Genomic DNA, 15,168 nt, shown 5'->3' with positions numbered 1-15,168 from the left:
CTAGCTGCGGCGAAGAGGTGACAGGAACAGGAGCTGGCTGCAATGCAGTCTGACTACGGGGAGCCGGAGTCGACCGGGCCACCGAGTGTTCCGCTACCCTTGCATGGCTCCGTCTCCGGCTGAGAAGGTGCTTGACCCTATACTCAGAGTTCCCCAGAGGGTCAAAAACTCTCATCAGAGCAGTCACAAAGTCCACATACCCCACAGTATTAGGCTGGTCGCTGCTCACTGTGTACATGGCCCAGTCTAAAGCCCTTCCCCGCAGTAAGCAGACCACGTAAGACACCTTGGACCTGTCTGAGGCGAAAGTCAGGGGCTGTCGGTCAAACACCCGTTGGCATAGCAACAGGAAGCCTTGACACCTCCCCAGTGTTCCATCATAGGGACTCGGAGCCGGCACGGGGGATTCCCAGACCGGCGGAGCGAGGACAGGAGAGGGGAGTGCAGGTGATGGGTCCGGTGCTGGAGCCGGCTGAAGCTGGCCTGTCCGAACCAGTCCCTGCAAGATGCGGCCAACCCCAGAGACCTCAGCTTCCATGGATTGCAGGGCTTGACGCATCTCCATGAGCATCTGCTGGGGTGCCTCCAGCTGCGTGCTATGTCCGGCCAGCGTAGCTGCTCCTGTGGTTGCTGGGTCCATTATGGTCAGGTCGTTCTGTCACGGGAGTTCACAGATAGGACCCAAACGCAAGACCACAGGAGACAGAAGTGAATGTTAATCAGGCTTTATTTAGACAGGTGGGTTGCTGGTGTGGAGCCCGTGGTCCGACACCCGAGCGGCAAATCGACGGTGTGAGGCCCGTGGCTCGACACTGGAGGGCTGGTGAGTTGACGGCGTGAAGTCCCGTGGCTCGATACTGGAGTCGACAGAGTGTAATCTGTAGACCACAAGGAGGGCAGAGCGGCGAAGTGTATCCACGAACACAAGGAGGGCAGAGGATGCCACGGGGTTTCAGCGGGTTAAAGACGGTACGACCTGACACTCCCAGACTGCAGGACCAGAGTTTATATAGTGGCAGGCTACTCATTAAGGGGCCCTGAGTCTGGTGTGTCAGGCTGCAGGAGGTGATCAGCTTGAGTGTCCTCAGCCGTGCACGATTAAGGGTGCGGCCCTGGGAGGTGTCTGAAGGCAGAGGACAAACAGAGCACATGGCACACCACAACAGACAGGGGAATCCTGGATCCTGACAGATTCAGATTAAAGACCAGGGTGGACTGAGCCGTACTTGTCCAGAGTCCAGGCTAAAGACTATGAAGCACTGAACCTTTGTTGTTCAAACGTTAGGCTGAAGGCTTGGAGCAAACAAAACTTAGATGTCCCAAATTCCAGGCAAAAGCCAACAGACGGAGCATTACAGATTCCAGGCTAAAGCCAATGCAAGATTGAACATTAGTTGTCCCAGAGTCCAGGTGAAAGACCTGAGCTGAGTCTTAGTTATCCCGGACTCCAGGCTAAAGACAACGGAGGAGTGAGCCTTGATTTTCCACAGGTCCAGACGAAAGACAGGAAGGCTGAGCCTCAGCTGTCCAAAGTCCAGACGAAAGACAGGAAGGCTGAGCCTCAGCTGTCCAGAGTCCAGACTAAAGACAGGAAGGCTGAGCCTCAGCTGTCCAAAGTCCAGACTAAAGACAGGAAGGCTGAGCCTCAGCTGTCCAGAGTCCAGACGAAAGACAGGAAGGCTGAGCCTCAGCTGTCCAGAGTCCAGACTAAAGACAGGAAGGCTGAGCCTCAGCTGTCCAAAGTCCAGACGAAAGACAGGAAGGCTGAGCCTCAGCTGTCCAGAGTCCAGACTAAAGACAAGGAAGGCTGAGCCTCAGCTGTCCAGAGTCCAGACTAAAGACAGGAAGGCTGAGCCTCAGCTGTCCAGAGTCCAGACTAAAGACAGAGAGGCTGTCCAGAGTCCAGACTAAAGACAGGAAGGCTGAGCCTCAGCTGTTCAGAGTCCAGACTAAAGACAGGAAGGCTGAGCCTCAGCTGTCCAGAGTCCAGACTAAAGACAGGAAGGCTGAGCCTCAGCTGTCCAGAGTCCAGACTAAAGACAGGGAGGCTGAAGAATTAATCTGATGGAGACTTTAATTCATGTTGGTTTTAAAATAAAGTTTTATTTTAAAAAAACAAGTTTTTTATATGTATATTGGCACTTTTACCACATCTGATTTAATTAACAGTCAAATATTACAAACTAAAATAAACAACAAATTCAAATAAATGCAGCTCCGGAATAACAAAGATATCACAATATTTAGTCTTAATTTAAAACGCCCTATTTCATTTTTATCAAAGACCTTGCTGGTAATTCATCTTTTAAACATTTGAAGTATTTACACTTTTACACATTTGTAATCTCCACATTTGAACATTTCTAACACCAATGAGCCATTACGTTAGACCATATTTCACCCAAACCCATATTTACCATGATTACACAGACTTTCTACAGCATCAAATTCAGCTCCTCCGGTCAGTGGTTTTGCCGTTCTGTTTTTATAAATACATTATTGGGATTTGGTGAGTAAGTCTGACAGAAATACAGATTTTTCTTTTGGCTGCATGAAAGACAGTTATGGAGGATAAAGTCCTAAATCACAAGCTAATATATTTACAGTATGATTCACACCAACTCTAAGTCGCTAGTGTACAAATGCGCTATTCCAGTTATAGCTGTTATGCAAAAGATCTCCAAATTATTTCCATCTATCAAATTAGAATGAAAAAAGAAAAAAATATATTTGGTAAAGAAATTCAGACGACAAAAGCCATTCCTACCTGGGTACTTTCAGAATAAAAGTACATCAGATTTCAGAGGAACATCTTTCACCAAACAGCTCATTCAGGTCCCTGCCCCCAAAACACCAAACCAGCATTAAAACCAGCAGCAAGCTCCTTCAACCAGCAGCTAAAGCCTCCAACCAGCAGCCAGGAAAGAAATAAACAACCCTCACAGCCCCGTCCTCCCGCTTCGGACGCACCAAACCAAACACACCGGGATCAGAGGGAGGAAGAGGCAGCGAGAAAAAGCCCCAAAACCAGAGAGAGAAAGACCGAAGAGAGCCGAGAGGAATAAAAGTAAATAAAGACGTTCCTCCACTCTGTGCTGTAACAAGGACGGGACGGGACTGCTGGTTCAAACAAGCCCTGCAAAGACAGAAACACACACATTAACACACTGATCGCCTGTCTGCTGACCAAGAGTCCAACACCAACACATAGCAGGACGAACGGAGACTCTGAGAAACCTCCAGATACTTAAAGAAACACAGAGATAGTCTGAGGTACTCCGACACATTTTGAGAGAATATGAGATACTCTGAAGCAGTGGCGGCAGGCCAATAGAGGGCCACGGGGCCTGGCCCCACCCACCTTGAGCCACAAAAAAAAATGTATAATATTATTAAAATTGTTTTTTAAAAATAATATTAATAAATTATACAAATTGTCAATATTTGTGTTTTTGAGCTATGTAATATACCCAGTAATATTTGTGAAATAGGATATCTGCGCAAAATAAATGCTTTTCCCTGCTTGTCCTCTCCGCTGGTGCACCTCTCAGCTGTCCCCGTGCAAGTCTCTACTGCGCGTGCACGTGCTGGGGCCAGATTGATTTGGCCCAAGGAAGACGGGTCTAAGAAGCAGCTTAGCCAATCACTGATTAAAGAAATAAATGAGTGACTTACAATTTAGCCAATCAGTGCCCTAAAACTTCCGGGAGGACCAGATCCTCCCGGAAGTCCTTTTCTCCCGGAGTGCCCGTGTCTAGTTCTCATCTCGCGTGTTCTCGCTACCCAGCTGGACGACGGTCACCGGCTTGCGGTAAAGAAACACAACGAGGAGGTGGATAAAAACCGGCACATTTTATCGAAAATAAATTGACACAAATGATTGTGTCAAGTTTTGTGGGGCTTTTGAGTTGGCTTTGCGTGGGCATGACGAGATTGACTCCTCCGGTAACGTACAAGAGCGTTTTAATGCTCTGGCTATGCTCTCCATGGAGAAGGAACTTGTCAGGGACATGCGTGACTTCAATAAGAAGGTCATTGAGAGGTTTGCCACTCAGAAGAGCAAAGTTCCTTTACAAATAACTGTCATAAAAACATGCAGGTTCCCTCACCGCACTGATTGGGTGTTTCTCCAACAAACAAGGTTCATAGGGGCATCTTAAAATATACTTGTTCTATTAGACTATATATGATATTTATATTTTATTGTAATATATTCATGATATTTATATTGTATAGATAGATAGATATATAGATAGATAGACTTCATTTCAGACTCGGGGTCCACACAGACAGACACATAAAAAAACAGACACAAACAATAAAAGTACATCGGCCTAGCAATGCCTTACAAAGAGACAGCTGTACCAATGTCGCCACAGCTGGGACTGGTAGCGTGTGGTGCTAAACCTTATGTTGGTTAAAACAAGTATGATCCCATTTACAGAGTCATTCAGTCTACAGATGAATTTGTACATGAGATTTCATAAAACTGTTTGGAAAGTGTTGACTCGTGCAGCCACAAACATTTCACGAGCACTACTCCATCTCGGTCTCTTTAAAAGTATTCTCATGGCGTCATTGTACGCTACTTGAAGTCTCTGTAAAGTCTTTTTTTTGTAGTTTGACCACAAGTGTGCAGTGTAGAGTGGAGTACAATATGCTCTGAACAGAGACATCTTCACTCCATCTGTACACAGACCAAACTTACGTGAGAGACTGTTTGCTTGTGCATACATCATACGACATTGCCTGGAAATGTCGTTATCGTCAGTCATGTGTTCTGTTAAAAAATGACCAAGATATTTTACTTCACTACAGACACCAAGATTATTTCAGACAATTTGAAGTCAGGGAAGTTTAGACATTTGTCCTCTTTAGTTGGACAGATCAGGATAGCACTCTTACTGGCGTTGTATTTGATGTCATGTTCCACACCATACACAGTACCGGTACATATAGTGAGGAGCTGCTGAAGACTAGTGCAAGATGGACTGAAGATCACCAGATCATCTGCAGACATGATGTGATTAACCAGAGTATTTCCAATCATGCACCCAGTAGTACAGGCTTTCAGTTTCTTGGAAAGATCATCAATATACAGATTAAACAGAATTGGGGACAAAATTCCCCCTTGTCTGACACCATTGCTAACCCCAAATGGGGCTGACACACTTTTACCCCATTTTACTTGCATACTCTGGTGCGCATACCAGTAAGCCAGAATTCTCACGATGTATGTGGGGACACCTCGTTGGCTCAGTTTAAAAAATAATTTACTATGATTAACACGATCAAAAGCTTTGGAGGCATCAATAAAACACATAAGAAGTGATGAGTTTTGACCTCTGTATTTATTTACAGTTTCCTTTAAGGCATATATACACAAGTCAGTGCCATGTTTGGCTTTGAAGCCGAACTGGTTATCTGTGGAGGTGATGAAGTCATGTATTCTGTCCAGCAGAATTCTTTCTAGGACTTTTGGCAGGACGCTGGCCAAAGCAATGGGCCTGTAATTCTCTAGGCTACATACTTTACCAGCTTTGTTTTTAATGACTGGCACTAAGAGAACAGACAGCATTGAGTCTGGTAACAAGCCGTGAATCATGAAGCCAGTAAAACAAATAGCGAGGAGAGGAGCTAACCTCGGACTAGCATATTTAAGGTGTTCAGCAGTAATATGGTCTAAACCACTTGCTTTGCCTTCAGACAGTTTATTGATAGCTTGGTGCACCTCATATGATGTAATTGCCATTCACTCATTACTCTCAGAACTGTCCACGCTGTACAAATCACTTTTGATGCAGTTAAATAAGGTGCTATAATGCTGTCGCCATGACTCAGCAATGTTGTCTGTTCCTGAAATTCCATCTATAGTGCATGGTAAAGATGTTTTACAGTTAAGAGCTCTCACTTCTTTCCAAAAATCAACTAGGTTGTTGCTTAGCAGCTTCTTGACCATGGACTCAGCCCTCATGGCTTGATCATTCTTGCAAATGAAGCGAATGGCATACTTATATCTTGCATTGGTGAGCTTCTTGTACTCAAGCACTGGTCCTTGTCTGGGTCTACCAGCTAGAGCCCATGATTTGAAGGCTTCACAGGCTTCAGCACGATACTCAGCTACATACTCGTTCCAGCCAGGTTTGATGTTATGGGTCTTATTATGATGCATGTAGTAGGGCTTGCTGTCTTTATACAGAGCACTTACTATATCATTGTACATGAAGCAGAGATCTCTCCTATGCACCACATCCTTACAGTTAACGTCAGTACACATAGCTGCATCTCTAGCTAGATGAATATTACTGAAGGACTGGTCTGTACGAGCAGAATACACTAAGACGTCCTCTTCAGTGAGAGTTGACCAGTCAAGTTTTTCTGTGTTGACACTATTTCCATTTCTAGATAGCGCCAGCAGATGTTCAACATTTATCGACATAGCAAAAGGTATATGATCAGTTGTTGCTGCTCCATAAAGAATGCCCATACATCCCAATGAAGCATGAGCATCAGCTGTACTAATGCAATGGTCCAGCCATGATGTAGTGTGCCAGGCCTCACTAATGTATGTATAGCTATCTGTAGGCAAAAGCACTTCGCTTGATAATATAAAATAATTGTCTTTACAAAACTGAGCCATGTGCTTGGCAAATACTGAGCTTGTGTCTGAGATATCTGCATTCATATCCCCAATAACATAAATACTAGAAGAAGTATTGTCTTGAATGAAGGAATTGATGAAGGCAAGCCTATTTAGATATTCATCCTCATTGTGATTGCACTCATAGGGTGTATAAACATTTAGGATAATGAATTCCTTATCATCATGAGTTAACTGTATTGCAACACACCAGTCAACACCAAGCCTGACCACATTTATCAAAGAGTCAAGCTTCTTATTCCAGAGAATAGCCACACCCCCTGGAATCCTTCCTCTGACTATTCCCATGCCAAAGTCAGTTGTAGACTCCCCAGCACCATGAAAGTTATCATTAAAAGAGTTCAGTTTTTCCAAGTCTTGCTTCGGTAAGAATGTCTCTTGTAAACATAGTATGTCACAATTCTTCAAAAGGTTGTCAACAACCATGCGGCGAGCTTTATCCCCAACGCTATATACACGACAGTTGTATATGTATGATTATATGGTATTAATATATCATATTATACTGAATATTATATGATAGATATATATATATTTTTTCTTTTTTTATATACTGAATTGTATGAATAAGATGTCCTTATTATGTCAGTGTTGGAATAAATGATAACAATGTAACTGCAAAGTACTAATGCGTTTTTGATACCTTTTTTTTTTTTTTTGCATTGAATTATACTATTTGTTGAAATTGATTGGATGGCCCTACCCAAAAAAGAAAATCCACCAGCCGCCACTGCTCTGAAGTAAACTGACCCAAACTATTGCAATACCTTGAGATACTTTTACAGAAACGTACATGTATACTCCGAAAATAAAGATACTGGTAGATACAATGAGATGAGACAAGATATTAAGACACTCTGAGACAAACTGAGTTACATTAAAAGATAGTGAGACACACTGACAAAGTACTTCAAGATAAAGTGAGACGCTGAAATACTTCAAGGAAAACTAAGACACATACAAAAAACCTTAAGGTAGACTGGTATACACCAACATACTTTGACAAAAACTTTGAGATACTCTGAGATACCAAGACATGAATTGAGATAGAGTGAGACATGTATAAACTCTTGAGATGTATTGAGACATTCTGAGAAACTTTAAAATACACTGAGATACCCTGATGTACCCTGTTGTACGCTGATGTACCCTGTTGTACTCTGAGAAACTCACAGAAACCCTTTACGCCTTACTTTAAAATGCATCAAAATGCGTTGTATATCCAGACTACCACCCAAAATGCAATTTAATGCAAGGTGCAAAGGGGGTCACAAATACTATGGGATACATTAAGATACTTGAGTAAACTGACATATTATGGCATAAACAGACACTCAGACAGATATTCTGAAATACACAGCAATCGACTAAATACAGGAGTTAGAAAGCCCTATTTGTATTTGTGTGTGACAGTTTGTGTGTGAGCCTGTTGAGACATGCAGCGACCCACTTAAAAGCTGTTTGAGGGGTAAAACCAGAAAACATCAACAGCTGAGCCCTGCAGACGAAGCTGATGCTAACCCAGATAGCATACAGGCCGTCTCAAGGACAAGATGCATGACAACATACCACCAGTAGTGCATTGTCTGCTTCAGCTCTAGGCCCATTGGTTCACACAAAAGATAGTTTATTTAAAACAGTTAGTCTCTGTATTTATTAAACCAAACAAACAAGAGGAAACAGTGCATTTGTTGGGGACTAGTTTCAGGGGCGAATTTATCCGCATTTGGTACAGTCGTGAGTATTTGTGGCAGCAGGATGGTGATTGTGGGATTGTGTGTTCATGGTGATGAAGGAACACGTCACAGTGACACAGGGGGGCTCATTGATTTGTTTTTAGTAGTTGGAGCTCTGTGGCACAAAGGAAGAATTTTATTGAGATATTTGGAGGTTTAATAGACTTTTTAAATTTACAGATAGACAGATAGATAGAGCGAGCTTGGTCAGAGCTGACACAAATTGTGGAGTCAGTGACTGCTATCTGGCAGGAGACCACTGAACACACACGCATGAGAAAACAGCTTGTGTGTGTGTTTAATCACCAACAAACAGACCTCTCTCTCTCGCTCTCTTCCAAAATGGCAGATGGTTACTTTTAGAAGTTGTAAGAGTTAGCTCTGAGCCACCGCCACACACACACACACACACACACACACACACACACACACACACACACACACACACACACACACACACACACACACACACACACACACACACACACACACACACACACACACACAGTAAGGTAGAGTGCATTCACCAAGGAGAGCCACATCTTAAGAAAAGCTCAGTATCCTAACAGATGTTTCCACTCCATTGATTCCTGTGTAACCAATGGAATACATAGTTACCAATGTTTGACCACATATGGGATATACACCTGTCTCTCAGCTAGCTTGCAAACCCCCTCCGCTCCAGTGTGTGTAATCATTCTCTAAAATGTTAAAAGTGCTAAAGTCTAGCCGTAGGACAGGAGCCCCAGGCGACGGGTAGGTCACAGGGGAGGGGTGTACCACCGTCCGTCCATGGGCCCTCGGTTAGATGCTAATATTTCTCTAGAACGAAAGATCATACGTACCGATATTACTGATGATAACAATTACTGTTGTTCGTGATATTAATATACCTGTATTCAGTGGTTAAATACAATAGGTAGGTACTTGTTCTCACTCAACCCCTGGTGCTCTCCTGCATTGTGTAAATCCAACCTAGCAGCTCGGATGAATAACAATTAGGAACTACTGGCATAAGATCCTAAACTGTGCTCAGATTGATACTTGATGTGTTTGATTTTGGAGCCCATCCGAATCAGCTCACACAGCTCCCGAACAGGGACCCCAGTAATGGTCAAAAGAGTAACCTCGTGTCAGGCCCATCCGCATTAAAACCCTTTTGGCCAAGCTACAGGGTTACTTTGATCAAAAGACATCACTAACGTCATAAAATTAAAACGGTAAAAACTGATTAAACTGATATTCCTAAAACTGAGATGTCATTAAAGAGCTCTGAGTAAAGACGAAATAGTTTCATTCGACAGAGTAGCTTACTCGAGCCAAGGACGACAGAGAATGTGCACTGTAACTCCAAACTCTAAGGAGATGGCAGGTCTTTTCACTCAGGAGTAGCATGCAGCTTTAGCTTGGAGGAGGTGATGACAATCAAGAGAATTCAAATAAAGACGGAAGCCCCTTGAGACCGCGTGGATTTAGAGCCTAGTGAAAACAAAGATAGGTTATTGTGAAGGTGTACAGCCTAGCTGCGTAACGATACCCCCTCCCAGCTGTGAGTGAAGCACTGGAAGACGGCTTGTTCATTAACCTCTGACCTAGGTAACGAACGCACCTCCCGAAATCTACACGCAAGACCGTCTTAGCCTGCGTAAGGAGGCGAAAACCAGGATAACTTAGTAACACCAGCCACTGCCGTATCACTTATTTCAGGCTGAAAACATCGGCCTTCCCGACTGCAAAACACAAACCGGTTTTATTTGTTTCTTGAAAAAATTAAGGTAAAAGATCACAAAAATGAATATCAAAAAATTATGTAAAAGTTAATAGAAAATGTCAAATGTCTGTTCAGTTATGATATGAGAGCGGACATGACTGCATGAATGAATTGGTATGCATTATTAATTCCAGCCATATTTCTACACCTTTATGTCCTAAGTCAAACACACAGTAGGCACTGGTTTTATTTTAGTCTGATTGTTGCCTTGTTCATTTATAACATGATGATTTACAACATGATGATTTATAACATGATGAGATATTTTATCTTAAGCGCAGTGCTGGATGAATATTTTTATAATAATCAATATTAGATCAGTCACCATGCGAATATGACCCTCTGGATTAAAAGAAAACCTCAAATAAACACAATTTCTATTATATTAATTAATATAGCTGGGGGGAGCTACAGGACGCTCTTCCTGTTTCCTCTGAATGATTATCAGCGTGGTTACTGCACCCTAAGAGCAGACCTTTTTCACATCAACGTGTTTGTACTGACCTTTGGCCTGCTCCAGGTCCGAATTCGACCCCTGTTCTGATTGGTTGGGCGGTCTGTAGGGCGGAGGTTGTCTCATAGGGGGCGGGGCTGCACCTGGTGTCTGCAGAGGAAACAACAAATAAACTTGGTCACTTGCTCTGTGTCCCAAATATTTGATGGAAAATATACACTGTGAGAGTTATGAGTCCTTGTGCTGAGGCTGTGCTGCCCTCTGCTGGACTGGACTGGACAGTTTGATGTCATTAAAAAGACGAGACACAAAGAAAGAACGTTACACTGACATGGTTTTGTTTGTGAATAATTTAAAGATGAAGACAGAAGAGACGACTGGGAATATAGTGACATTTCACCCGTTTCTCCACAAAGCTGATGGAGTGGTTTATTTAATTGTAAACGTTGGAAGTGTCCTCCAAAAACCCCAAAACACACCAACATAGACTCCGTTGCATGAAACTGAATGTGAGGATTAGTTCCTGTTCTTACCGGAGACTCTGTCCTCTTTGATTTGTGTATATTGAAGCTGGGAGCGGTAAGAGACACAGGCTGAAACATACACACACACAGTGTGAGACTTGAGCGCGCACCACGTTATGCGTTTGTAACCTTGTGAACTCAGTGTGTGTGTGTTTGTATGTTAAACCCACACTGGATTAATGTCTATAGGGGGAGGTGGGGTGATTTTCAGCAGTGACCTCCTGTTTGTCTCTGATATCCTGTCTGGAGGGACGTCCTTGTGCTTTATTGTGAAGATGGAGGAAGTCAAAAAAGGTTGCGTTTTTTTCCTAATCTGATAGATGCTAAAATACTAACAATAACATTTCGGCATATTTGCAAACAAATATGGCAACAGAAAAAAAATACTCTGAATTAGCTTTTAGCTGCTCCTGTTTGCAGTGAGCCCCATATTACTTTGATACGGAAGAAAACTGAAAGACAGGATTATTGTCAGGTCTAAAGAATTTTTGTGTTTTCCAAGTGGATTTATAAACCTTTTATTCGGAGGGACATCAGAGATAATGATATCCTCTAGACGTGCAAGTCAGACTGATGCAATATGTGTTTGATATCTGTGTGTTCATGTTTCAGTGAGTTATGACTCAAACTTTGACTCTAATTCACCTCACCTTTTGTCTCTCACTTATGTCTTTCTCCTGTTTAACGTCCATGTTCATTACAGACCACAACATCTGTAATGTCACCGGTAAAAATGTCCTGAACGATTCAATTACAGGCGAGTGTAAAAAGGATTATATCCCGCCGCCTCCTCCTGTAATACCCATCCTGTCTGACATCGGTTTACGGTGTGTGTTCGTTTGTTAGTACCCGTGGAGTCGCCGACAGGCTCTGGACGATGAAGACGACGGGGCTCGGGGCTGATTTGATGGCATTGACCGCCTCCTCGTGACTGGCCACTCGTAGGTCCACGCCCGACACCTACACATGGGGGGAATAAAGTGTTTGAGTTCATATCTCAACGTTGTCCGACATCTATCTCAGGTGTTAAAACTGTAGACCCAGGAATTGGACCCAGGTATTGGACCCAGCCCTACCTCCAGGATCTTGTCTCCGGTCTTCAGGCACTGCGTTTTGGCGGCAGGGCTGCTCCTTAAAACCTGTTTGATGAAGATTCCTTTCAGCTCCTCACCGTTCCTCAGACGCTTGATGACATGTTGACCTCCCACGATGCTCAGACCCAAAGACTGGCCCTCTTCAGGCCACACCTCAACCCTGCAGGGGCAGCGGAAACTCTTAATTACCCAGAAATACCTCCCCCGGATGGTCAGAGAGGCACACAGAAGCACTAAAAACACCAAACGTGGAACAGACAAACCGCAACAATCCTTCATATTTCTGCCGTCACAACTGCTGACCTGCCTTTGTGGCCGGAATACCGAGTCGGCACAAGAGGGAGAATGTTTTTGAATGCTAGTAATGCTGTCGTTCCAGCGGTGGGATGAAAGTCAAAAAGGCCTTTGCTACAAGACTTTATTGGTATTGGAAATTCTGTTTGTTTTACTAAGTAAGCGTTAACCAGCGTTCAATGTTTCATTTCTACATTCATAAAGGAATGAAACAGACTTATGCTTGAAGAACACAATTCACCACACATGCATACCTGTATACACCAGTATACTGTGACACAGGTGACCAGAAGAGGGCGACACAGGACTGCAAAACAACCAGGGACAGAGGAGGTGATGGAGGAGAGAGGAGGAGGAGGAGGTGATGCGGGAAAAGTTAAAAGGAAGAGACAGAGGACGAGAGAAATGGAGGAGGAAAAAGGAGGCGATGGTGGATGTGGAGCTCCGGTGGATAGTCTATGACTGACAGAGTGAGTCTTGATTAAGCGTCTGTGTTGATGACAGGCTAAACGCTTGGGACCCAAACGCGTGTTACGTTTCTCCCTGTGCGGTTTGGCTCCGTTGGAGAGATGGACCTCAGTGACTGGACATGAGTCACAACTGAACATTTGAGCTGTGATTAAAACATTCAAGTAGACTCCACAGAGGAGGTAAAACACACAGCTATCAAACAAGGCAGGTGAGGAGGCCAAGGCTATGAAAACAGTAATGAATAGAGCCATATCTCAGTGGGACAGTCTGCTGTGTGTTATATCTAAAGACTCAACAACAGAAGATTTAAGAAGCAGTTTAAAGAGAGGCCTGGAAAATAAAGCCCAAAACTATTGTTTTGCATAATGAATGTTTAGATGAACTGAGATTATTGAAGTTTGTCTGTTCAATGATTTTAATTGTTCTAATTTGTTTTTTAATGTTTTGCACATGAAGGGGTTTTGATGTTATTGTACTCTTTACCGTATACTGGAGTAAAGGAAGCTAGAACTGCTTATTTTGCCAACCTAATCTCTTCTTCAAAGAGAAATCCCAAGATTCTGTTTGACACAATTAAAGGAATTGTTTCACCGTCTGTCTCTACATTACCATGCTATTCTGTTGACGATTGCAACAAATTCCTGATCTATTTTATTGATAAGGTAACAGGTATTAGGTCTGGCATTCAGCCTGGGATCTGTTCATCTACTTGTAGCTCCTCGCAATCCCCTGCTGTTCTGGACTCTTTCTAGTCTATCAGCCTTCAAGACCTGATGGACTTAATTAACAAAACAAAGCCATCATCTTGCCCTCTGGATATAATTCCATCCTCTCTATTTAAGAAGGTTCTGCTAACTATTGGCCCTGCAGTAACATCTATTGTCAATTCCTCATTGTCTACAGGAATTGTCCCTTCCTATTTCAAACATGCCACTATCCAGCCGATATTAAAGAAACCTAACTTAGATCCAGCTTTGCCCATGAACTACAGGCCCATATCAAAACTGCCTTTCTTGTCCAAAATTTTAGAGAAAGTGGTGGCCAAACAACTTACTGCTGCACTGGAGAGGCACAACATGTACGACAAGTTCCAGTCTGGGTTTCGTAAGCAACACTACTGAAACCGCTCTCCTGAGGGTTTCAAATGACATTCTCATGTGTGCTGATGCAGGTGACTGCTCTGTGTTAGTTCTTCTGGACCTCAGTTCTGCATTTGACACTATAGACCATGACATCCTGATTAAGAGGCTACGTGATTGGGTGGGCATAACTGGCATAGCGTTAGACTGGTTTACATCTTACCTCAATGACAGAAGTTTCAATGTCTCTGTGGGTGCTTTTGTGTCTGTTACCTCTCCACTGTCTTGTGGTGTACCGCAGGGCTCGGTTCTGGGGCCTCTGTTATTTTCCCTTTATCTGTTACCTTTGGGACCGATCATAAAAAGCTATAATGTGTCCCATCACTTATATGCAGACGACATCCAACTCCATCTGTCATTCAAACCCAGCGAGGCATTCACATTAACTAGGCTCCTGGACTGTGTTAATGCCATCAGAGACTGGACGGCAGAAAACTGCTTACAACTCAATGACTCTAAGACGGAGGTCCTAGTTATTGCTCCAGAGGAGTTTGTCCCCATGATCAGGCAGATTATTAGTCCACTCTCCTCTGCTGCCCATTGCAACCTGCGCAATCTTGGGATTTTCTTTGATCGCTCCATGTCATTTGACCCTCATGTTAAGCAGCTGTCCAGGTCATGTTTCTTCCATTTCAGAAATATCAGTAAACTGAGATCTGTAGTATCAACAGCTGAATTAGAGATGATCATACACACATTTATCTCTTCACGCATTGACTACTGCAACTCACTTTTCCCATCACTCAGTGTATCTGCTCTTAACCATCTGCAGGTCATCCAAAATGCTGCCGCTAGATTACTCACCAGGACAAATCGACGGTCTCACATCACCCCCGTACTCCGATCTCTCCACTGGCTTCCTGTAGCATCTAGGATACACTTTAAAATTCTCACCATCACTTACAGAGCACTTCACGGTCAGGCTCCGGCTTATGTAGCTGATCTACTTCGCCCCTATTCACCCGCCCGCAGTCTCAGGTCAAATGCTCTAGGTCTTCTGTCAGTCCCACGCACACGATTTAAG

The 15,168-nt window shown here is 43.5% G+C and overlaps 1 protein-coding gene across 1 annotated transcript in view; it reads right to left on the bottom strand.

Annotated features, from left to right (window-relative positions):
• Window positions 1-15,168, bottom strand: part of patj (PATJ crumbs cell polarity complex component) — a 123,797-nt gene that overhangs the window by 60,024 nt on the left and 48,605 nt on the right. Inside the window, exons 26-28 of the mRNA XM_079267124.1 lie at window positions 12,223-12,400; window positions 11,996-12,106; window positions 10,673-10,772 (exon numbers count right to left, since the gene is read on the bottom strand). Coding sequence (XP_079123250.1) covers window positions 10,673-10,772; window positions 11,996-12,106; window positions 12,223-12,400 — 389 coding nt within the window. The remainder of the gene's footprint in view (window positions 1-10,672; window positions 10,773-11,995; window positions 12,107-12,222; window positions 12,401-15,168) is intronic.

This window comes from Melanostigma gelatinosum (genome assembly GCF_949748355.1).
Source record: "Melanostigma gelatinosum genome assembly, chromosome: 4".
Taxonomy (NCBI): domain Eukaryota; kingdom Metazoa; phylum Chordata; class Actinopteri; order Perciformes; family Zoarcidae; genus Melanostigma; species Melanostigma gelatinosum.
The sequence above is the reverse complement of the archived record's forward strand: the minus strand, read 5'-3'. Positions and strand labels throughout refer to the sequence as shown.